The sequence below is a fragment of the Sebastes umbrosus genome, unplaced genomic scaffold (assembly GCF_015220745.1).
Source record: "Sebastes umbrosus isolate fSebUmb1 unplaced genomic scaffold, fSebUmb1.pri scaffold_134_arrow_ctg1, whole genome shotgun sequence".
Classification (NCBI taxonomy): Eukaryota; Metazoa; Chordata; class Actinopteri; order Perciformes; family Sebastidae; genus Sebastes; species Sebastes umbrosus.
Window position 1 is genome coordinate 23,505 of NW_023618462.1, and position 25,102 is coordinate 48,606.

Consider the following 25,102-nt stretch of genomic DNA (forward strand, 5'->3'; position numbering starts at 1 on the left):
CGGAGTGACCGGAACATCACGACTATAAAGAAGTTACCGCCTTTTCAATCCTCCCGGTATCCTCCCGGTATCCTCCCGGTATTCTCCCGGTATCCTCCCGGTATCCTCCCGGTATCCTCCCGGTATTCTCCCGGTATCCTCCCGGTATCCTCCCGGTATTCTCCCGGTATCCTCCCGGTATCCTCCCGGTATTCTCCCGGTATTCTCCCGGTATCCTCCCGGTATCCTCCTCTTTTTTCTTCCTGTCGTTATCTCAACCTGTTTCCACCCGGACCACAATACAGATACACCAGCTGTCGCTTCACCCGGAGAGCTGCTCCAGACCATGAAAAGAATAAAGTATATATATATATAATTTATTTATGTATATCATTTTATATATATATATATATATATATATATATATATATAAATATATATAGAATTAAAAGTAGGCCTATTTAACATTAAAACGCTGGTGCAAACTTCATATTTTGTTATTTTTATTATTTAAAAGTCGGAATGCAGGAAACCACGACCCTCAGACCCCCAGACCCCCAGAGGTCCAGTCCAAACCGGTCCAGACCAGATCAGACCGGTCCAGACCAGATCAGACCGGTCCAGATCAGATCAGTCCAGATCAGACCGGTCCAGACCAGATCAGACCGGCCCAGATCAGACCGGTCCAGACCAGATCAGACCAGCCCAGATCAGACCGGTCCAGATCAGACCAGACCGGTCCAGATCAGATCAGTCCAGATCAGACCGGTCCAGATCAGACCGGCCCAGATCAGACCGGTCCAGATCAGACCAGACCGGCCCAGATCAGACCGGTCCAGATCAGATCAGTCCAGATCAGACCGGTCCAGATCAGACCGGCCCAGATCAGACCGGTCCAGATCAGACCAGACCGGCCCAGATCAGACCGGTCCAGATCAGATCAGTCCAGATCAGACCGGTCCAGACCAGACCAGACCAGTCCAGATTAGACCAGTCCAGATCAGAGGACCCTGTACAGGTGGATCTCTTTGAGAGCGTCGGGGTCGCTGTCTCTGCCCAGGTAAACATCGTAGTCCACAGGAAGTTCCTCCACCCAGCCGGGCGGCAGCGCCTCCTGCTGGACACAAACAGGAAGTGGTTAGTTCTGGTCACTGTGTGTCTTTTCTATGTTGGAGGTCTCCCTGGTGGAGACGGATTACCTCCAACTACCCTGGTGGAGACGATCTCCCTGGTGGAGACGGTCTCCCTGGTGGAGACGATCTCCCTGGTGGAGACGGATTACCTCCAACTACCCTGGTGGAGACGATCTCCCTGGTGGAGACGATCTCCCTGGTGGAGACGGATTACCTCCAACTACCCTGGTGGAGACGATCTCCCTGGTGGAGACGATCTCCCTGGTGGAGACGGATTACCTCCAACTACCCTGGTGGAGACGATCTCCCTGGTGGAGACGGATTACCTCCAACTACCCTGGTGGAGACGATCTCCCTGGTGGAGACGATCTCCCTGGTGGAGACGGTCTCCCTGGTGGAGACGGATTACCTCCAACTACCCTGGTGGAGACGATCTCCCTGGTGGAGACGGTCTCCCTGGTGGAGACGGATTACCTCCAACTACCCTGGTGGAGACGGTCTCCCTGGTGGAGATGGGTTACCTCCAACTACCCTGGTGGAGACGGTCTCCCTGGTGGAGACGATCTTCCCGGTGGAGACGGGTTACCTCCAACTACCCTGGTGGAGACGGGTTACCTGGTGGAGACGGTCTCCCTGGTGGAGACACCCTGACCGCCGTCAGTAACAGGTGTGACAGGTGTCTCACCTGCAGACGGTTCAGACTCTCCTGCAGACTGGGGACGGTGACCAGCAGAGATCCTTTCTTCCTCAAGTTCTCCATGATGAACCTCCACGCTCTGAACACACACACACACACACACACACAGAACATCAGGTTGAGAACATTAAATTAGTGACAAAAAAGATCCAGACAACACACACTCCGGGTTCTCAGGTTTCCTCCCACAGTTCAAAGACATGCAGGTTAGCGTGGGTTTACTCCGGGTTCTCAGGTTTCCTCCCACAGTTCAAAGACATGCAGGTTAGTGTGGGTTTACTCCGGGTTCTCAGGATTCCTCCCACAGTTCAAAGACATGCAGGTTAGCGTGGGTTTACTCCGGGTTCTCAGGTTTCCTCCCACAGTTCAAAGACATGCAGGTTAGTGTGGGTTTACTCCGGGTTCTCAGGATTCCTCCCACAGTTCAAAGACATGCAGGTTAGCGTGGGTTTACTCCGGGTTCTCAGGATTCCTCCCATAGTCCAAAGACATGCAGGTTAGTGTGGGTTTACTCCGGGTTCTCAGGTTTCCTCCCACAGTCCAAAGACATGCAGGTTAGCGTGGGTTTACTCCGGGTTCTCAGGTTTCCTCCCACAGTCCAAAGACATGCAGGTTAGCGTGGGTTTACTCAGGGTTCTCAGGTTTCCTCCCATAGTCCAAAGACATGCAGGTTAGCGTGGGTTTACTCCGGGTTCTCAGGTTTCCTCCCACAGTCCAAAGACATGCAGGTTAGTGTGGGTTTACTCCGGGTTCTCAGGTTTCCTCCCACAGTCCAAAGACATGCAGGTTAATTGTTGTGTGTATTTGTGTATTAGTAGTAGTATAGTGTGTATAAGTACCTGACTTGTTCACTGGGTTCCATGAAGAACTCAAAGACGTTGTTCATGATGAGAACATCTGTGTTCTGCAGCAGAACGTTCTGCAGGCGGACGTCAGTGTGGAGAACCTGCAGGATGAGAACACATCACTAACTGCTTCTACTGAGTTCTAATGTGTATAATGTGTACAATGTGTACAATGTGTATAATGTGTGTGTACCTGAATCCTGTCGGCCATCTTGTATTTCTGCAGGATTTTATTCTGCAGTTCAACAAACTCGTCAGTGATCTCCAGACCGACGATCTGAGAGGACGAGCTGAACACGTAACCCTGAACACACACACACACACACATTATACACACATTATACACATTAATACACACGCACACACACACACATTAATACATTAGCTGTTGTGTTTTTGAGCTATAAATCCATGTTTGTGTCTGTCTGGGAGGTGTTAGCATGTTAGCATGTTAGCGTGTTAGTGTGTTAGCGTGTTAGCATGTTAGCATGTTAGTGTGTTAGCATGTTAGTGTGTTAACATGTTAGCATGTTAGTATGTTAGCGTGTTAGCATGTTAGCGGGTTAGCGTGTTAGCATGTTAGCGTGTTAGCGTGTTAGCATGTTAGCATGTTAGTGTGTTAGCATGTTAGCATGTTAACATGTTAGTGTGTTAGCATGTTAGTGTGTTAGCATGTTAGCATGTTAGTGTGTTAGCATGTTAGCATGTTAGTGTGTTAGCATGTTAGCATGTTAGTGTGTTAACATGTTAGCATGTTAGTATGTTAGCATGTTAGTGTGTTAACATGTTAGCATGTTAGTATGTTAGCATGTTAGTGTGTTAACATGTTAGCATGTTAGTGTGTTAGCATGTTAGTGTGTTAACATGTTAGCATGTTAGTATGTTAGCATGTTAGTGTGTTAACATGTTAGTGTGTTAGCATGTTAGTGTGTTAACATGTTAGTATGTTAGCATGTTAGCATGTTAGTGTGTTAACATGTTAGCATGTTAGTGTGTTAACATGTTAGTGTGTTAGCATGTTGGCATGTTAACATGTTAGCATGTTAGCGTGTTAACATGTTAGCATGTTAGTGTGTTAGCATGTTAACATGTTAGCATGTTAGCGTGTTAGCATGTTAGCGTGTTAGTGTGTTAGCATGTTAGCATGTTAGTATGTTAGCATGTTAGCATGTTAGTGTGTTAGCATGTTAGCATGTTAGTGTGTTAGCATGTTAGCATGTTAGTGTGTTAGCATGTTAGCATGTTAGTGTGTTAGCATGTTAGCATGTTAGTGTGTTAGCATGTTAGTGTGTTAGCATGTTAGCATGTTAACATGTTAGCGTGTTAGCATGTTAGTGTGTTAGCATGTTAGCATGTTAGTGTGTTAGCATGTTAGCATGTTAGTGTGTTAGCATGTTAGTGTGTTAGCATGTTAGTGTGTTAGCATGTTAGCATGTTAGTGTGTTAGCATGTTAGCATGTTAGTGTGTTAGCATGTTAGCATGTTAGTGTGTTAGCATGTTAGCATGTTAGTGTGTTAGCATGTTAGCATGTTAGTGTGTTAGCATGTTAGCATGTTAGCGTGTTAGCGTGTTAGCTACTGACCCCGTAGAGCACGGCTCCCAGTCTGGAGCCCACGTCCACCAGCGTCCGACCCGTCAGGTCTGGAAGAACGTTCTCAAACAGAAACTGAAGTTCTGAGATGGAGAACGAGTGAGAGATGAAGTCTGATGAAGAAGAGGACGAAGAGGAAGAGGAGACTGAGACAACAGTGGCATGATGAAGATGAAGATGAAGATGTGTCGGTACCTAGAGGTGCGGTTCTGTAGGATCCACAGCTGAGACAGTAGGACCGACTCATGGTTCCCTCCTCACACAGAGAGTCCACCTGATCTTCATCATACAGGAAGCTGTCCACGTGGGCCGTCGGCCGGGAACACTGCTGGATCTGAAACATCATCTTCTTCATCATCATCATCTTCATCATCATCTTCATCACCATCTTCATCTTCATCATCACATCATCTTCATCATCACCATCATTTTCATCATCATCATCATCATCATCAACACCATCATCACCATCATCATCTTCATCATCACCATCTTCATCATCACCATCACCATCTTCATCAACACCATCACCATCACCATCACCAACACCATCATCATCACCATCATCATCATCATCATCATCACCATCACCACCATCATCATCACCATCACCATCATCATCATCACCATCACCATCATCTTCATCATCACCATCTTCATCATCACCATCATCACCATCACCATCTTCATCTTCATCAACACCATCACCATCACCAACACCATCATCACCATCACCATCATCACCATCACCATCATCATCATCACCATCATCATCACCATCATCATCATCACATCACCATCATCATCTTCATCATCACCATCATCATCATCACGATCACCATCATCTTCATCATCACCATCATCATCTTCATCATCATCACCATCATCTTCATCATCATCATCATCACCATCATCACCATCATCATCATCACCATCATCATCATCACCTTCATCATCATCACCATCATCACCATCACCATCATCATCTTCATCATCACCATCACCATCATCTTCATCACCATCATCATCTTCATCACCATCATCATCATCTTCATCATCATCACCATCACCATCATCATCTTCATCACGATCATCATCATCTTCATCATCATCATCACCATCACCATCATCACCACCATCATCATCTTCATCATCACCATCATCATCTTCATCATCTTCATCACCATCATCATCTTCATCACCATCATCATCATCATCACCATCATCACCATCATCAACATCATCTTCATCATCATCATCACCATCACCATCATCACCATCATCATCATCATCATCATCACCATCATCATCATCATCATCATCACCATCATCATCATCATCACCATCACCATCATCATCATCATCATCATCTAGGAAGCTGTCCACGTGGACCGTCGGCCGGGAACACTGCTGCATCTGAAACATCCAGCAGTAGTACCTTGGTGTATGCAGAACTCTCAGAGGAGAACCTGTAGAACCTGTTAGCAGTAGTACTACAGTAGTACTACAGTAGTACCTTGGTGTATGCAGAACTCTCAGAGGAGAACATGGCGTCTGGAGGCAGAGCGTCTCTCAGCTCCTCAGAGATCTTCTCTAGAATCTTCTTCTGCTTGTTGTTGGACAGAAACTCGTCCAGCTCGTCTGCAGGAACAACAACACATCATATATCATCATATATCATATATCATATATATATATTAACTAGCAGTAGTAGTACATTATAATATAATACATAGCTGTGTCCTGTACTGTAGTGACGTAGTGAGCTCCGTACCTGAGTCTCTGATCCACTTCATCAGTGTGCGCAGCTCTGCGGGCTTCACTCTGCTCAGCAGCTGTTTCACCTCACTCTGAGCTTCAGACAGGTCCATCACCTCAGAGCAGCAGGTAGAAACACCTGAGAGCAGCAGGTAGAAACACCTCAGAGCAGCAGGTAGAAACACCTCAGAGCAGCAGGTAGAAACACCTCAGAGCAGCAGGTAGAAACACCTCAGAGCAGCAGGTAGAAACACCTCAGAGCAGCAGGTAGAAACACCTCAGAGCAGCAGGTAGAAACACCTCAGAGCAGCAGGTAGACCAGCAGGTAGATCAGCTGGTAGAAACACCTGAGAGCAGCTGGTAGAAACACCTGAGATCAGCTGGTAGAAACACCTGAGATCAGCTGGTAGAAACACCTGAGATCAGCTGGTAGAAACACCTGAGAGCAGCAGGTAGACCAGCAGGTAGATCAGCTGGTAGAAACACCTGAGAGCAGCAGGTAGACCAGCAGGTAGAACAGAGCAGCAGGTAGAAACCCGGTTCAGCAGCTCTCAGCAACGTGTCCGCCCTCAGGGGGAACCCGGAAACTCCCGTCTATCACTTCCGGTTAGCGTTTTTTTTTTTTTTTTATTATTTCTAAATGACAGTATCCATAGTAACATTGAAAACATTAAAAACATTTACATACAAAAGAAGCATAGCGAAAACATAAACAAAGATCTGTGTCAAACATAAAAGGAGAACAGAAATGAAACAAAACAAACATAAAATAAAAAAAACACAATCAAAATAAATAAATAGATAATAATAAAGAAGACCACGCCAGAGTATGACAATACTTTCACTTAGAAACATTAAAGATATTACATACATTCATTGTTTTCATTGCTTTTTGGTTTTGTGAGGAAGAAATTGTTGACAGATATAATTCCATTTCTTTCATAAATACAAAGAAATTAGGCTTTTTGTTGGTGAATTTACAGTTTATTACAGTTTATTACAGTTTATTACAGTTTATGAATGTGGATGTGGATCTTCACGAGAATTAAAATTAAATTAAGAAGAAAAAAAACAACCTTCCGGTTGGCGTTAAAGCACCAACCATCAGACAGGTGACGGGAACTCAGGTGTGACCGTTAAGAGACGTTTAGATTAAAGATCAAACCTTTCTCCACCTTCAGGGTTCTGGGTTCTGGTCCAGGTTCTGGTCCAGGTTCTGGTTCTGGTTCAGGTTGTCTAGTCTGCTCAATCCATAGAAGCGGAAGCGGAAGCGGAAGCTCGCTGTTAGTGTTTCCGGGTCATGGTGATTAGATGACGTCTCTCTGGATAGTTCTGGTTCTGGCTCTGCTGCTCTCTGATCAATATCACATCACCACCACCCCGCTACCATACCACTACCACCCCGACACCACCCCACCACCACACCACCACCCCGACACGGTGAGTCCCTACCGATTCTTCTTTAATGGACCGTGTTTCTGCTCCTCACACGGTACCGGGTCCGACAGACTGCTAACACACCGATACTACAGCTAACAGCTAACACACCGATATTACAGCTAACTGCTAACACACCGATATTACAGCTAACTGCTAACAGCTAACAGCTAACACACAGCTAAGAGCTAACACACAGCTAACTGCTAACACACAGCTAACACACAGCTAACTGCTAACACACAGCTAACTGCTAACACACAGCTAACAGCTAACACAGCTAACACACAGCTAACTGCTAACACACAGCTAACAGCTAACACACAGCTAACACACAGCTAACTGCTAACACACAGCTAACACACAGCTAACTGCTAACACACAGCTAACAGCTAACACACAGCTAACAGCTAACACACAGCTAAGAGCTAACACACAGCTAAGAGCTAACACACAGCTAACACACAGCTAACACACAGCTAACTGCTAACACACAGCTAACACACAGCTAACTGCTAACACACAGCTAACAGCTAACACACAGCTAACAGCTAACACACAGCTAACTGCTAACACACAGCTAACTGCTAACACACAGCTAACACACAGCTAACACACAGCTAACACACAGCTAAGAGCTAACACACAGCTAAGAGCTAACACACAGCTAACTGCTAACACACAGCTAACACACAGCTAACTGCTAACACACAGCTAACAGCTAACACACAGCTAACAGCTAACACACAGCTAACTGCTAACACACAGCTAACTGCTAACACACAGCTAACACACAGCTAACACACAGCTAACACACAGCTAAGAGCTAACACACAGCTAACTGCTAACACACAGCTAACTGCTAACACACAGCTAACAGCTAACACACAGCTAACACACAGCTAACAGCTAACACACAGCTAACTGCTAACACACAGCTAACACACAGCTAACTGCTAACACACAGCTAACAGCTAACACACAGCTAACACACAGCTAACACACAGCTTACTGCTAACACACAGCTAACTGCTAACACACAGCTAACTGCTAACACACAGCTAACAGCTAACACACAGCTAACTGCTAACACACAGCTAACACACAGCTAACTGCTAACACACAGCTAATACACAGCTAACTGCTAACACACAGCTAACACACAGCTAACACACAGCTAACACACAGCTAACTGCTAACACACAGCTAACACACAGCTAACACATAGCTAACTGCTAACACACAGCTAACAGCTAATACACAGCTAACTGCTAACACACAGCTAACTGCTAACACACAGCTAACACACAGCTAACAGCTAACACACAGCTAACAGCTAACACACAGCTAACTGCTAACACACAGCTAACTGCTAACACACAGCTAACAGCTAACACACAGCTAACACACAGCTAACAGCTAACACACAGCTAACAGCTAACACACAGCTAACTGCTAACACACAGCTAACACACAGCTAACTGCTAACACACAGCTAACACACAGCTAACTGCTAACACACAGCTAACTGCTAACACACAGCTAACACACAGCTAACTGCTAACACACAGCTAACTGCTAACACACAGCTAACTGCTAACACACAGCTAACACACAGCTAACAGCTAACACACAGCTAACAGCTAACACACAGCTAACTGCTAACACACAGCTAACACACAGCTACCTGCTAACTGCTAATGTTAGCACTGAGATGTAAACAGCTGTCATGTTGGTGGTTTACCGCTGATAAACTGATAGAATGATCGATCAGGGGGAGTATTGATCTGATGACAAACTGACAAACAGGATTGTGTTTTAAACGACTGAAACTAAACATCTGGCTACATCTGTCAACTATCTGAGATCAATAACTAGTTTCATCAGGCAGACTGATTTTATATATATATATATATATATATACACAGTATATATACAGTATATATATATATATAAACTGGAAAAACAAAGTTTGGAAACTTGTGTTTGGTGGATTATGTCTCTGTTGTATCAATGCTAATGGTGATGCTAATGCTAATGGTCATTGTATTCTACATGGTTGAAAGCCTGGTTATTTACCTTCACAATGATGTCACACTTGTAAGGATCATGTATTTGTGGGATGAGCAGCACAGCTGATGATGTGGGGAGCGCCCAAGAAAAATTTGCCAAAATGCTCCTTCAATGGTAAACAGTGTATTCTCCTGTTGGTGTTGACTCTTGTTGTGAGTTGTTTGGTGGATGATTGAAGTCTCTATCAGTAACAAGGAACAAACAAGACATATTGATTGATTGAATCCACCGTCAGGAGCCTCAGTAGCGGTGGAAGATCCATACGCAGCCACAACAGCCTGGCACCTCCTCCTCATGCTGGTCACCAACCTGGTCACACGTTGCTGTGGGATGGCGTTCCATTCCTCAACCAGGATTGGTTGCAGGTCAGCCAGCGTGGTTGTGTTGGTCACTCTAACACGTACAGCACGCCCAAGCTGATCCCACAAGTGTTGAATTGGGTTGAGGTGTGGACTCTTGGCAGGCCGTTCCATTCTCTCTCCTCCCACATTGTGGAGGTAGTCTGTGATAACCCTGGCTCTGTGGGGGGGGGTTGTTTCTTGGAGGATGAAGTTAGGTGCCAGATTGTGGAGATATGGGATCACCACTGGCTGCAGAATCTCATCCTGATATCTCCCTGCATTGAGATGGCCTTCAATGATGACAAGCCTTGTTTTACCAGTGAGGGAGATGCCCCCCTGCCCCCCCACACCATGACACTGCCCCCACCAGAAGCTGTTACTCCATCGGTTCAACAATCAGCATAGCGTTCTCCACGTCGTCTCCATACTTTGACCTGCCATCCAACTTTGGCAGACAGAACCTGGACTCATCACTGAACATGACATTCCCCCACATGTTCAGGTTCCATTGTCTGTGTTGGAGACACCAGCGCCAACGGGCCTGATGGTGAAGGGCAGTCATTGCAGGCTTCCTGGTAGCCTTATGAGAATACACTGTTTACCATTGAAGGAGCATTTTGGAACATTGTTCTACGGCGCTCCCCACATCATCAGCTGTGCTGCTCATCCCACAAATACATGATCCTTATAAGTGTGACATCATTGTGAAGGTAAATAACCAGGCTTTCAACCATGTAAAATACAATGACCATTAGCATTAGCATCACCATTAGCATTGGAACAACAGAGACATAATCCACCAAACACAAGTTTCCAAACTTTGTTTTTCCAGTGTATATATATATATATATATACAGTATATATACAGTATATATATATACATATATATATACAGTGTATATATATATATACAGTATATATACAGTATATATATGTATATATATATATATATGTATATATATATGTATGTATATATATGTATATATATGTATGTATATATATATGTATATATATATGTGTATATATATATGTATATGTGTATATATATATGTATATGTGTATATATATATATATGTGTATATATATAGTATATATATACTGTATATATACTATATATACAGTATATATATACTATATATTGTGTGTACAGTATGTGTGTGTACTGTGTACAGTGTGTGTGTACAGTATGTGTGTGTACTGTGTGTACAGTATGTGTGTGTACTGTGTACAGTGTGTGTGTACAGTATGTGTGTGTACTGTGTACAGTATGTGTGTGTACTGCTTATCTTCTCGATATCTGAAACTAATCTTTATATTTTCCATGAATCATGTAAATATAATAAAAACCAACAGAAAATCATCACCAGTGATTCTACTGCAGAAATGATTGTTCAAATCATTGTTTCTATAATCCATAATAATAATAATAATAAACCAAAGAAACATGGGGTCTTTCCCATTTGTGCTTTTATACGGCTTGACTCCTCTCCTCGACTCCTCTCCTCGCGTCTTAGTCCCGCCCACGGGAGATGCGAGCGGAGGAGGCGAGGAAAAGACTCGAGGAGAGAGGAAACGAGGAAATATGTTTTTAGAGACATGAGACGTCGTTTCCTCTGAAGCGTCACGTGAAGCGACGTCCATAACTGATGACAGCAGCAGCTGATCACATCTGGATCAGCTGTCAGTCGGCTTCAACAGCTGTTGTATGTCTGAACTGATCTAATTCTAATAAAGAAACAGTTATCAGTGGTAGAGTAGCAGTGTTTTCTCTCTGTAGCCTGTTACCTGTTTAACAATCACCTGCACATGAATAACAGCTGCAGTCTGTATCTCTACTGTGGACTGAGTCCTGCTTAGAGGACCAGGAACCATCTCTACTGTGGACTGAGTCCTGCTTAGAGGACCAGGAACCATCTCTACTGTGGACTGAGTCCTGCTTAGAGGACCAGGAACCATCTCTACTGTGGACTGAGTCCTGCTTAGAGGACCAGGAACCATCTCTACTGGCACAATATCTTTATATTATGTATTCATTATTAGCATTTGTAGTTATTGATAGTTATTTATTAGGTTGAATGTTTCAGGGAAAATGTAAATGATGTAACTCATATCAAACCCGACGCTCAGGAATTATCAGCCTCATGTGACTGAATGGAAATGAGGATAAATGATGTAAAAGGTGTAAAAGACAAACTATCTTTCTCTCTCTGACTTTAACTGGATCCTTAATAAAAGTTAATGAGGGGAAAAAACAGATGATCAAAAGAAAACTCTTTCTAATAAATGAAAAAAGTTATTTTAAATCTGTTCGTTGTCAGGTTTTTATAAACCCCTCTCAGTGTCAGACTCCTTCAGTGTCAGACTCCTTCAGTGTCAGACTCCTTCAGTGACGGTGTGTGAAGCAGAGCTCCTGCAGGTTCTTCTGCTGCTGGATCACTTCACCATCAACATGCTCCGTCTGCTGTTCACTCCTACAGTTAACACAGATTATAACTAGATGGTGAATCAGAAGACAACTAAACTATAAATCGTTTAATCTGTGATCTGTCTTCACTCCGGTATAAAACTCCAGTGATGTTGATGTATCGGATCAAACCGATCAGCAGCAGCATCCAATCAATAACTGATATCCAATAAGGGGGCGTGTCGGTCGGTAAAAAACATCCGTGGAGGAGACACTGGAGGATACACTGGTGTATCCTTGCTCATGGCTCCTCCAGCAAGCCTCCTCGCTCCTCGCTCCTCGCTCCTCGATGCACATTTTATGAATTGGGACGTCCTTCAAGATGGAGGACTGAGATCGATTTCCGGGTCACAGCCGGAGGAGCGAGGAGAAGAGGAGGCGAAAAATGCTGAAATGAGAACCACCTATGGACGCCTCCTGTCAGCTGACCTCACCAACACACAGCCACTGATGTAGCACAGCCACATACACAGAGTACACATACAGAGTAAAAGTACACAGAGCACAAACACACAGAGTAAAAGTACACAGTGAAATACATTAAAGTTTCAAACTGAGATCCTGCAGGAGGAGTGAAACTCTTCCTCCTCCTCTTCATCACTCAGTGAAACATGAAACACATGTTGACATCATTCAGAATGACGTCATCATCTCTGAAGTCACCTTCTCTGACGTCATCATCTCTGAAGTCACCTTCTCTGATGTCACCATCTCTGATATCATCATCTCTGACGTCATCATCTCTGAAGTCACCTTCTCTGACGTCACCATCTCTGATGTCACCTTCTCTGATGTCACCTTCTCTGATGTCATCATCTCTGACGTCATCATCTCTGAAGTCACCTTCTCTGACGTCATCATCTCTGAAGTCACCTTCTCTGACGTCACCATCTCTGATGTCATCATCTCTGACGTCATCATCTCTGACGTCATCATCTCTGAAGTCACCTTCTCTGATGTCATCATCTCTGACGTCACCATCTCTGATGTCATCATCTCTGACGTCACCATCTCTGGTGTCATCATCTCTGACGTCACCATCTCTGACGTCATCATCTCTGACGTCATCATCTCTGAAGTCACCTTCTCTGATGTCATCATCTCTGACGTCACCATCTCTGATGTCATCATCTCTGACGTCACCATCTCTGATGTCATCATCTCTGACGTCACCATCTCTGAAGTCACCATCTCTGATGTCATCATCTCTGACGTCACCATCTCTGATGTCATCATCTCTGACGTCACCATCTCTGATGTCATCATCTCTGACGTCACCATCTCTGAAGTCACCTTCTCTGATGTCATCATCTCTGACGTCATCATCTCTGAAGTCACCTTCTCTGATGTCATCATCTCTGACGTCACCATCTCTGAAGTCACCTTCTCTGATGTCATCATCTCTGACGTCATCATCTCTGAAGTCACCTTCTCTGACGTCATCATCTCTGACGTCATCATCTCTGAAGTCACCTTCTCTGACGTCATCATCTCTGAAGTCACCTTCTCTGACGTCACCATCTCTGATGTCATCATCTCTGATGTCATCATCTCTGACGTCATCATCTCTGAAGTCACCTTCTCTGACGTCATCTCTGACGTCACCTTCTCTGACGTCACCTTCTCTGACGTCACCATCTCTGATGTCATCATCTCTGACATCATCTCTGACGTCACCATCTCTGACGTCATCATCTCTGACGTCACCATCTCTGAAGTCACCATCTCTGATGTCATCATCTCTGACGTCATCATCTCTGACGTCATCATCTCTGAAGTCACCTTCTCTGACGTCATCATCTCTGAAGTCACCTTCTCTGACGTCACCATCTCTGATGTCATCATCTCTGATGTCATCATCTCTGACGTCATCATCTCTGAAGTCACCTTCTCTGACGTCATCTCTGACGTCACCTTCTCTGACGTCACCTTCTCTGACGTCACCATCTCTGATGTCATCATCTCTGACATCATCTCTGACGTCACCATCTCTGACGTCATCATCTCTGACGTCACCATCTCTGAAGTCACCATCTCTGATGTCATCATCTCTGACGTCATCATCTCTGACGTCACCTTCTCTGACGTCACCATCTCTGATGTCATCATCTCTGACGTCACCATCTCTGACGTCATCATCTCTGATGTCATCATCTCTGAAGTCACCATCTCTGATGTCATCATCTCTGACGTCACCTTCTCTGACGTCACCATCTCTGATGTCATCATCTCTGACGTCACCATCTCTGACGTCATCATCTCTGACGTCATCATCTCTGACGTCACCATCTCTGAAGTCACCATCTCTGACGTCATCATCTCTGACGTCATCATCTCTGAAGTCACCATCTCTGATGTCATCATCTCTGACGTCATCATCTCATACGTCACCTTCTCTGACGTCACCATCTCTGACGTCATCATTTCTGAAGTCACCTTCTCTGACGTCAGAGATTGTGACGTCAGAGAAGGTGACTTCAGAGGTGATGACGTCATCACAGTAAACGTCCAGTATTCAGAGACAGTGACGGTAGTCTGTTCATCCAGCAGCTGACCTCAGACCAGTTCGATTTGGTTACTTGGAAACTATGATGAGCTCACAGCGAGCTCACTGAACCCATGGTGACATTATACTTCCTGTATATATCCCCCAAAGCATGATGGGAACTGATGATCCTGAATGAAACCATGATGTCATTTACACACGTGGGCAAAGTTGTTGGTACCCTTCCGTTAAAGAAAGAAAACCCCACAATGGTCACTGAAATAACTTGAAACTGACAAAAGTAATAATAAATAAAAATTCACTGAAAATTAACTAATGAAACCACCAAACAGCACAGTGACTACTTTTCACCCTTTAAATAGGCAGACTGACTGATTACAAGTTTGAAGATACCTGTGATGCTAATTACAGGACACACCTTAGTTTAACATGTCCCTATGGCCACATTATTTTACATCTTTTCTAGGGCTACCATCATTTTTGTCCAGGCCAGTTTCATTAGTTTGTTTTTTAAAATGATTCTGTTGAACCACAATTCAAAAACAATATCTGATTTTCATTAGTTAATTTTCAGTGAATTTTTATTTATTATTACTTTTGTCAGTTTCAAGTTATTTCAGTGACCATTGTGGGTTTTTCTTTCTTTAACGGAAGGGTACCAACAATTTTGTCCACGTGTGTAGATGGTTTTAATGGCTCATATCACCGCCGGTACCAGCTGCAGAGAGCTGGTCGTCATAGCAACGCTGCCGTGACATCTTCAACGTGACACAAACGCAGTTTGTTCCCTCGCTGGATCCTTTCATCGCCAACCAAGGTCAACGGCGGCACGGTCGCTTGTTACTGACAGCGGTTTGGCTGTTTAAAGATGGCGGCTTTGTGGAAGGATGGACGCTTCTCTTTGACCAGTCAGTGGTCGGCAGTGTTTTCGCTCCGCCTTCTAATGTCGGCTCAGCTTGCTGGGAACCTGTACTGAGGTGGTACTAGGTTCAGTACTAGGTACTGTACCCGTGCCGTGCCGAGCCGTGCCGTGCAGTTATGTAAAAGTCGGCAACAAATTAATCTCCGACAGCAGAAGCTAATTCTTCATTTTAAATTCACGCCACGTCTCAGGAAGCAGCGCGCTACAGACAACAACGGTCGCCATCGTTTACCTGAAGCATCAGTCCCGTTGCCATAGTTACCTGCAGGGAGCAGAGGTTGACCCGATCACTCGTCGTGTCCCTAAACGTGTCGTGTTGTGTTCAAAGACCTCTGTGACTGTAGAGCTTGTTGATTTGTTGACGTTTCTTCTTCTCTCCTCTGTACAGGAAGTGAGTGGCTGTGTGCTGCGACCTCCACCTGTCAGCTGACCTGCTGACTCACTGAGCGCGCTCAGTAGGGGGGTTCCCCTCCCCACACACACACACACACACACACACTGTTTTAACACACACACGGTAAGAGTTCACATCCTGTTGTTGATTAGAGGTGTGAATGATGTCATAACCTGGTGGACCTGATCTGGTCTCTGAGGGTCCATGTAACCCAGGATGCAGGGTGACATCACTGAAGCTGTCCAATCAGTGGCAGTCCTTCATGTGACATCACTAGAGCTGTCCAATCAGTGTCAGTCCTTCATGTGACATCACTGAAGCTGTCCAATCAGTGTCAGTCCTTCATGTGACATCACTAGAGCTGTCCAATCAGTGTCAGTCCTTCATGTGACATCACTGAAGCTGTCCAATCAGTGTCAGTCCTTCATGTGACATCACTGAAGCTGTCCAATCAGTGTCAGTCCTTCATGTGACATCACTGAAGCTGTCCAATCAGTGGCAGTCCTTCATGTGACATCACTAGAGCTGTCCAATCAGTGTCAGTCCTTCATGTGACATCACTGAAGCTGTCCAATCAGTGTCAGTCCTTCATGTGACATCACTGAAGCTGTCCAATCAGTGGCAGTCCTTCATGTGACATCATGTGTGTTTCAGGATTCGTTGGGACCGCCATCATGGTGTTAGCCGACCTGGGGAGGAAGATCACCTCGGCGCTGAGGTCCCTCAGCAACGCCACCATCATCAATGAAGAGGTAACGGGACGCCACCGGGACCACGTCTTCTTCATGTTGTTTATTAATGTAGATAATCAGTAAGCTTCATCTGATCTGGTCCTGCTGAGTCCACGTGGATCAGAGGCCTCTTCCGAGGACCTGGTCTTAGTCCAGAGGACCTGGTCTTAGTCCAGAGGACCTGGGTCCTCAGACCTGATCCGGCTGTCTGTGTTCCAGGTGCTGAACGCCATGCTGAAGGAGGTGTGTGCTGCTCTGCTGGAGGCCGACGTCAACATCAAACTGGTCAAACAGCTGAGAGAGAACGTCAAGTGAGTATCAACCCCCCTAGGAGTCCTGATCCAGGATCTAAACCTGGTCCAGTGGTTGAACTGTGTGCTCTCTGCAGGGCTGCCATAGATCTGGAGGAGATGGCTTCAGGTCTGAACAAGAGGAGGATGATCCAGCACGCCGTGTTCAAGGAGCTCGTCAAGGTCAGACCATCAGGCCCTTCCCTTCACCACTAGTGGTTGCCAGTTGGTTGGTCAACCTGGAGACGGACTCAGACAGAAGGTCCTGAACCTCCTGATAGACTGATAGTCATTCTGCAACATGCAGCGATACGTTAGCTATAGAGGTTAGGGTTAGTCCAGATTCATGGAACGTAATCTACGCTAATCTGAGGATGTGGCTAACCAGGTTTAGCTAACGGTTAGCTTGTCGTCTAAGTGGTGGTGTAGTACGTCTACCTGCTGATGTTCCAGTGGTGTAGTACGTCTACCTGCTGGTGTTCCAGTGGTGTAGTACGTCTACCCGCTGGTGTTCCAGTGGTGTAGTACGTCTACCTGCTGATGTTCCAGTGGTGTAGTACGTCTACCTGCTGGTGTTCCAGTGGTGTAGTACGTCTACCTGCTGGTGTTCCAGTGGTGTAGTACGTCTACCTGCTGGTGTTCCAGTGGTGTAGTACGTCTACCTGCTGGTGTTCCAGTGGTGTAGTATGTCTACCTGCTGGTGTTCCAGTTGTGTAGTACGTCTTCCTGCTGGTGTTCCAGTGGTGTAGTACGTCTACCTGCTGGTGTTCCAGTGGTGTAGTACGTCTACCTGCTGGTGTTCCAGTGGTGTAGTACGTCTACCTGCTGGTGTTCCAGTGGTGTAGTATGTCTACCTGCTGGTGTTCCAGTGGTGTAGTATGTCTACCTGCTGGTGTTCCAGTGGTGTAGTACGTCTACCTGCTGGTGTTCCAGTGGTGTAGTACGTCTACCTGCTGGTGTTCCAGTGGTGTAGTACGTCTACCTGCTGGTGTTCCAGTGGTGTAGTATGTCTACCTGCTGATGTTCCAGTGGTGTAGTACGTCTACCTGCTGATGTTCCAGTGGTGTAATATGTCTACCTGCTGGTGTTCCAGTGGTGTAGTATGTCTACCTGCTGATGTTCCAGTGGTGTAGTATGTCTACCTGCTGATGTTCCAGTGGTGTAGTACGTCTACCTGCTGATGTTCCAGTGGTGTAATATGTCTACCTGCTGGTGTTCCAGTGGTGTAGTATGTCTACCTGCTGATGTTCCAGTGGTGTAGTATGTCTACCTGCTGATGTTCCAGTGGTGTAATATGTCTACCTGCTGGTGTTCCAGTGGTGTGTATAATGTGTGTATAATGTGTGTATAATGTGTGTATCTCCAGCTGGTGGACCCCGGTGTGAAGGCCTGGACTCCCACGAAAGGAAAAAACAACGTCATCATGTTTGTTGGTCTGCAGGGCAGCGGGAAAACTACCACCTGCTCGAAGGTGACCTCACACACCTGAGACACCTGTCTGTTGTCTCACTGACTTTTCTGTCTGTTGTCTCACTGACTTTCCTGTCTGTTGTCTCTGTCTGTTGTCTCACAGCTGGCCTACTACTACCAGAGGAAAGGCTGGAAGACCTGCCTGATCTGTGCCGACACCTTCAGAGCTGGTAAGCAACACTTCAACTCCTCTCAGTGGCCTCGCTTCACTCTTCAGTCTTTTATTAACAGTTTCCTCCTCTCGTCCGTCAGGTGCCTTCGATCAGCTGAAACAGAACGCCACCAAAGCCAGAATCCCTTTCTACGGCAGGTGAGTCCGCCAGGTGGCGCCCGCCGCCGTCTTCTGCCTGTTAGCGCTGTGTTAGCCACCGTCTGCTGCCCGTTAGCGCCGTGCGTCTCACCCGTGCGTTGTGTTCAGTTACACAGAGATGGATCCGGTGGTGATCGCCGCCGAGGGCGTCGAGAAGTTCAAAGCAGAGAACTTTGAGATCATCATCGTGGACACGAGCGGACGACACAAACAGGAAGACTCGCTGTTTGAGGAGATGCTGCAAGTCTCCAACGCTGTGGTGAGTACCTGAACGCACCGCCAGTACCCAGTGAAGCAGGACGCCAGTGAACGCACCACCGCGAGCACGTGGTCTGTGGTGGGTACCTGGGACCGTCTCAGATGTTTCTCTCTACCTGTGTTTCCATAGCAACCAGACAACATCGTGTACGTGATGGACGCGTCAATCGGTCAGGCCTGTGAGTCTCAGGCGAAGGCCTTCAAAGACAAAGTGGACGTGGCGTCGGTGATCGTCACCAAACTGGACGGGCACGCCAAAGGTGGAGGAGCTCTGAGCGCGTAAGACCATGATGTCTCAGCACTGTGTGATGTCACACTGACCCTGTTTACTGTCAGGGTAGCACTGACCTTCTTCTTCTTCTGCTGTTTCCTGTCAGTGTGGCGGCCACCAGGAGTCCCATCATCTTCATCGGAACAGGAGAACACATCGACGACTTCGAGCCATTTAAGACTCAGCCGTTCATCAGCAAACTGCTCGGTGATTACAACGTTCCTACAACTTTCCTACAACGTTAATTAACTCCACGTTGCCTTAAGTGTTTCCATGGAAACCTTCAGTAACTCCTCCTCTTCCTGTCAGGGATGGGAGACATCGAGGGTTTGATCGACAGAGTGAACGAACTGAAACTGGATGACAACGAGGAGCTGATCGACAAACTGAAACACGGTGAGAAAAATCCTTTACTCACCTGAGTCGACACTTCACATCCTTTTACTCACCTGAGACCACACTTCACATCCTTTTACTCACCTGAGACAACACTTCACATCCTTTTACTCACCTGAGACAACACTTATCATCCTTTACTCACCTGAGACAACACTTCACATCCTTTTACTCACCTGAGAACAACAATTCACATCCTTTTACTCACCTGAGACAACACTACACATCCTTTACTCACCTGAGACGACACTTCACTTTCTTTACTCACCTGAGACAACACTTCATATCTTTTTACTCACCTGAGACGACACTTCATAACCTTTACTCACCTGAGACAACACTTCACTTCCTTTACTCAGCTGAGACAGCACTTAATATCTTTTTACTCACCTGAGACGACACTTCACTTCCTTTACTCACCTGAGACAACACTTCACTTCCTTTACTCACCTGAGTCGACACTTCACTTCCTTTACTCACCTGAGACGATACTTCACTTCCTTTACTCACCTGAGACAACACTTCACTTCCTTTACTCACCTGAGACGACACTTCACTTCCTTTACTCACCTGAGAATAACACTTCACATCCTTTACTCACCTGAGACAACACTTCACTTCCTTTACTCACCTGAGACGACAATTCACATTCTTTACTCACCTGAGACAACACTTCACATCTTTTTACTCACCTGAGACAACACTTCACATCCTTTACTCACCTGAGACGACACTTCACTTCCTTTACTCACCTGAGATGACACTTCACTTCCTTTACTCACCTGAGATGACACTTCACTTCCTTTACTCACCTGAGAATAACACTTCACTTCCTTTACTCACCTGAGAATAACACTTAACATCCCTTTACTCACCTGAGACGACTCTTCACTTCCTTTACTCACCTGAGAATAACACTTCACTTCCTTTACTCACCTGAGATGACACTTCACTTCCTTTACTCACCTGAGACGACACTTAACATCCCTTTACTCACCTGAGACGACTCTTCACATCCTTTACTCACCTGAAATGACTCTTCACATCCTTTACTCACCTGAGACGACTCTTCACATCCTTTACTCACCTGAGACGACACTTCACTTCCTTTACTCACCTGAGATGACACTTCACTTCCTTTACTCACCTGAGAATAACACTTCACTTCCTTTACTCACCTGAGATGACACTTCACTTCCTTTACTCACCTGAGATGACACTTCACTTCCTTTACTCACCTGAGAATAACACTTCACTTCCTTTACTCACCTGAGATGACACTTCACTTCCTTTACTCACCTGAGACGACACTTGACATCCCTTTACTCACCTGAGACGACTCTTCACATCCTTTACTCACCTGAAATGACTCTTCACATCCTTTACTCACCTGAGACGACTCTTCACATCCTTTACTCACCTGAGACGACTCTTCACTTCCTTTACTCACCTGAGTCGACACTTCACTTCCTTTACTCACCTGAGACGACACTTCACTTCCTTTACTCACCTGAGACGACACTTCACTTCCTTTACTCACCTGAGAATAACACTTCACATCCTTTACTCACCTGAGACGACACTTCATTTCCTTTACTCACCTGAGACGACAATTCACATTCTTTACTCACCTGAGACAACACTTCACATCCTTTTACTCACCTGAGACAACACTTCACATCCTTTACTCACCTGAGACAACACTTCACATCCTTTACTCACCTGAGACGACACTTAACATCCTTTACTCACCTGAGACAACGCTTCACTTCCTTTACTCACCTGAGATGACACTTCACTTCCTTTACTCACCTGAGACAGTGTGTATTATGGTATGATGCTGACCTGTGACCTTTGACCTGCAGGTCAGTTCACCCTCAGAGACATGTACGAGCAGTTCCAGAACATCATGAAGATGGGACCCTTCGGACAGATCATGGTAAACACTCACCTGTCTCTCCGTGATGCGTTCAGGGTCAGGGTTAGTAAATGTGGTCCACTGTGCTGACTGTCTCTCTCCGTGATGCGTTCAGGGGATGATTCCAGGGTTCGGTACAGACTTCATGAGTAAAGGAAATGAACAGGAGTCCATGGCCCGCCTGAAGAAGCTGATGACCATCATGGACAGCATGAATGACCAGGGTAACACATCCTATTACTCTACTGGTTCTACTGGTTCTACTGGTTCAGCATGAACGACCAGGGTAACGCATACTAATACTCTACTGGTTCTACTGGTTCTACTGGTTCAGTATGAACGACCAGGGTAACGCATACTAATACTATTACTCTACTGGTTCAGTATGAACGACCAGGGTAACACATCCTATTACTCTACTGGTTCTACTGGTTCTACTGGTTCAGCATGAACGACCAGGGTAACGCATACTAATACTCTACTGGTTCTACTGGTTCTACTGGTTCAGCATGAACGACCAGGGTAACGCATACTAATACTCTACTGGTTCTACTGGTTCAGCATGAACGACCAGGGTAACCCATACCCGTACCAAGTACTGATGATGCTCTACTGGTTCTACTGGTTCAACTGGTCTACTGGTCTACTGGTTCTAGTGGTCTACTGGTTTTACTGGTTCTACTGGTTCAACTGGTCTACTGGTTCTAGTGGTCTCCGTCTGTCTCTTCAGAACTGGACAGTAAAGACGGAGCGAAGCTGTTCAGTAAGCAGCCCAACAGGATCCAGAGAGTCGCTCGGGGGTCTGGAGTCGCCACCAGAGACGTCCAGGAGCTGCTGACCCAGTACACCAAGTTCGCCCAGATGGTCAAGAAGATGGGGGGCATCAAGGGACTCTTTAAAGGTAGAGACAGAGGGGGGACTGTGGAGGACGGTGGAGGACGGTGGGGGATGGTGGGGGATGGTGGAGGACGGTGGGGGATGGTGGGGGACTTTGGGGGACAGTGGAGGACGGTGGAGGACGGTGGAGGACTTTCGGGGACGGTGGAGGACTGTTGGGGACTTTGGGGGATTGTGGAGGACTGTGGAGGACGGTGGGGGACTGTGAGGAGGTGGGGGACTTTGGAGGACGGTGGGGGACTGTGGAGGACTGTGTGGGACGGTGGGGGACTTTGGAGGACGGTGGGGGACTGTGGAGGACTGTGTGGGACGGTGGAGGACGGTGGGGGACTGTGGAGGACTGTGTGGGACGGTGGGGGACTGTGGAGGACTGCGGAGGACGGTGGAGGACGGTGGAGGACTTTCGGGGACGGTGGAGGACTGTTGGGGACTTTGGGGGATTGTGGAGGACTGTGGAGGACGGTGGGGGACTGTGAGGAGGTGGGGGACTTTGGAGGACGGTGGGGGACTGTGGAGGACTGTGTGGGACGGTGGGGGACTTTGGAGGACGGTGGGGGACTGTGGAGGACTGTGTGGGACGGTGGAGGACGGTGGGGGACTGTGGAGGACTGTGTGGGACGGTGGGGGACTGTGGAGGACGGTGGGGGACTGTGGAGGACGGTGGGGGACTGATTAGTCCGGGGTTTGAACCGGTGTGTGATGTGTTTTGTTTCTTCCAGGTGGAGACATGTCCAAGAACGTGAACCCGTCTCAGATGGCTAAACTGAACCAGCAGATGGCCAAAATGATGGACCCCCGAGTCCTGCACCACATGGGTGAGGCATGGTCTACCTGTTACCTGGTCTACCTGTTACCAGGTCTACCTGTTAACTGAGAGCAGGAAGTTTAATAATATAAAATATAAATAAATGGAGCCGGACAGATGTCTTAAAGCTGATGAATTAACGAGCTCCATTATTAACGAGCCTCATTATTAACGAGCCTCATCATTAACGAGCTTCATCATTAACGAGCTTCATCATTAACGAGCCTCATCATTAACGAGCCTCATTATTAACGAGCTTCATTATTAACGAGCTTCATCATTAACGAGCTTCATCATTAACGAGCTTCATCATTAACGAGCTTCATCATTAACGAGCCTCATCATTAACGAGCTTCATCATTAACGAGCCTCATTATTAACGAGCCTCATCATTAACGAGCTTCATCATTAACGAGCTTCATCATTAACGAGCCTCATCATTAACGAGCTTCATCATTAACGAGCTTCATCATTAACGAGCCTCATCATTAACGAGCTTCATCATTAACGAGCTTCATCATTAACGAGCTTCATCATTAACGAGCCTCATCATTAACGAGCCTCATTATTAACGAGCTTCATCATTAACGAGCTTCATCATTAACGAGCTTCATCATTAACGAGCCTCATCATTAACGAGCTTCATCATTAACGAGCTTCATCATTAACGAGCCTCATCATTAACGAGCCTCATTATTAACGAGCTTCATTATTAACGAGCTTCATCATTAACGAGCCTCATTATTAACGAGCTTCATTATTAACGAGCTTCATCATTAACAAGCTTCATTAAGGAGCTTAATTAAGGTTCTAACGGTGTGTTCTGCTCGTTAGGTGGGATGGCCGGCCTTCAGTCGATGATGCGTCAGTTCCAGCAGGGAGCTGCTGGCAACATGAAAGGCATGATGGGATTCAACAACATGTGACCGCCGACCAACCAGCTGCCTTAAAACAAGAACTTCACCTTAAAGCTCCGCCTCCTGAGAGGTACAGGTGGAGAGGGGCGGGGCTTAGAGACAGACAGGAAGTGTAATGAGACAGAATGACAGCAGGATGTTCTGTCGTCTGCTGCTTTTAGAAAAACACCAGAAGATGTAAAGTAATGATTTAAAGGAGCAGGAAGCTTTTTCTTCTCCTCCTTCTCCTCCTTTTCCTCATTCTCCTCCTTTTCCTCCTCCTTCTCCTCCTTTTCCTCCTTCTCCTCCTTTTCCTCCTCCTTCTCCTCCTTTTTCTCCTTCTCCTCCTTTTCCTCCTCCTTCTCCTTTTCCTCCTCCTTCTCCTCCTTTTTCTCCTTCTCCTCCTTTTCCTCCTCCTTCTCCTTTTCCTCCTCCTTCTCCTCCTTCTTCTCCTCCTTCTCCGTCTTCTTCTTTTCCTCCTCCTCCTTTTCCTCCTCCTTCTCCTCCTTCTCCGTCTTCTTCTTTTCCTCCTCCTCCTTTTCCTCCTCCTTCTCCTCCTTCTCCGTCTTCTTCTTTTCCTCCTCCTCCTTTTCCTCCTCCTTCTCCGTCTTCTTCTCATGTTTCCATCTGCCTGCTCCTTTAAATATGTGATGAGAAGGAGGAGGAGGAGGAGGAGGAGGAGGGGAGGAGGGGAGGAGGAGGAAGAGGAGGAAGAGGAC

General features: G+C 46.3%; 2 protein-coding genes across 4 annotated transcripts; one reads left to right on the top strand and one right to left on the bottom strand.

The window, feature by feature from the left end:
• Positions 1 to 465: 465 nt before the first annotated feature.
• zgc:109986 (uncharacterized protein LOC553566 homolog) lies at positions 466 to 6,594 on the bottom strand. Of its 2 annotated transcripts, XM_037763008.1 has the most exons (9): positions 6,021 to 6,593; positions 5,763 to 5,887; positions 4,442 to 4,580; positions 4,238 to 4,359; positions 2,848 to 2,958; positions 2,649 to 2,755; positions 1,798 to 1,888; positions 904 to 1,093; positions 466 to 553 (listed from the first exon to the last, which is right to left on the bottom strand). In XM_037763008.1, the coding sequence occupies exons 1-8, from the start codon at positions 6,115 to 6,117 to the stop codon at positions 980 to 982; spliced, it is 906 nt and encodes a 301-aa protein (XP_037618936.1). In that variant the 5' UTR covers positions 6,118 to 6,593; the 3' UTR covers positions 466 to 553; positions 904 to 979. The 2 variants fall into 2 exon arrangements, with proteins under 2 accessions (XP_037618936.1, XP_037618937.1); XM_037763009.1 differs by lacking the exons at positions 466 to 553; positions 904 to 1,093 and adding an exon at positions 1,625 to 1,644 and having other exon boundaries at positions 1,728 to 1,888; positions 6,021 to 6,594.
• Positions 6,595 to 7,221: 627 nt separating this feature from the next.
• On the top strand, positions 7,222 to 24,606 carry srp54 (signal recognition particle 54). 2 transcript variants are annotated; one of them, XM_037763007.1, is made up of 17 exons: positions 7,222 to 7,444; positions 16,136 to 16,264; positions 16,796 to 16,893; positions 17,092 to 17,183; positions 17,261 to 17,345; positions 18,529 to 18,633; positions 18,736 to 18,802; positions 18,885 to 18,942; positions 19,051 to 19,201; positions 19,331 to 19,479; positions 19,578 to 19,678; positions 19,781 to 19,867; positions 21,733 to 21,806; positions 21,901 to 22,009; positions 22,516 to 22,686; positions 23,402 to 23,497; positions 24,322 to 24,606. In XM_037763007.1, exons 3-17 carry the CDS (start codon positions 16,816 to 16,818, stop codon positions 24,411 to 24,413), a joined length of 1,515 nt encoding a protein of 504 aa, XP_037618935.1. In that variant the 5' UTR covers positions 7,222 to 7,444; positions 16,136 to 16,264; positions 16,796 to 16,815; the 3' UTR covers positions 24,414 to 24,606. The 2 variants fall into 2 exon arrangements, with proteins under 2 accessions (XP_037618935.1, XP_037618934.1); XM_037763006.1 differs by lacking the exons at positions 7,222 to 7,444; positions 16,136 to 16,264 and having other exon boundaries at positions 16,777 to 16,893.
• Positions 24,607 to 25,102: the final 496 nt, after the last annotated feature.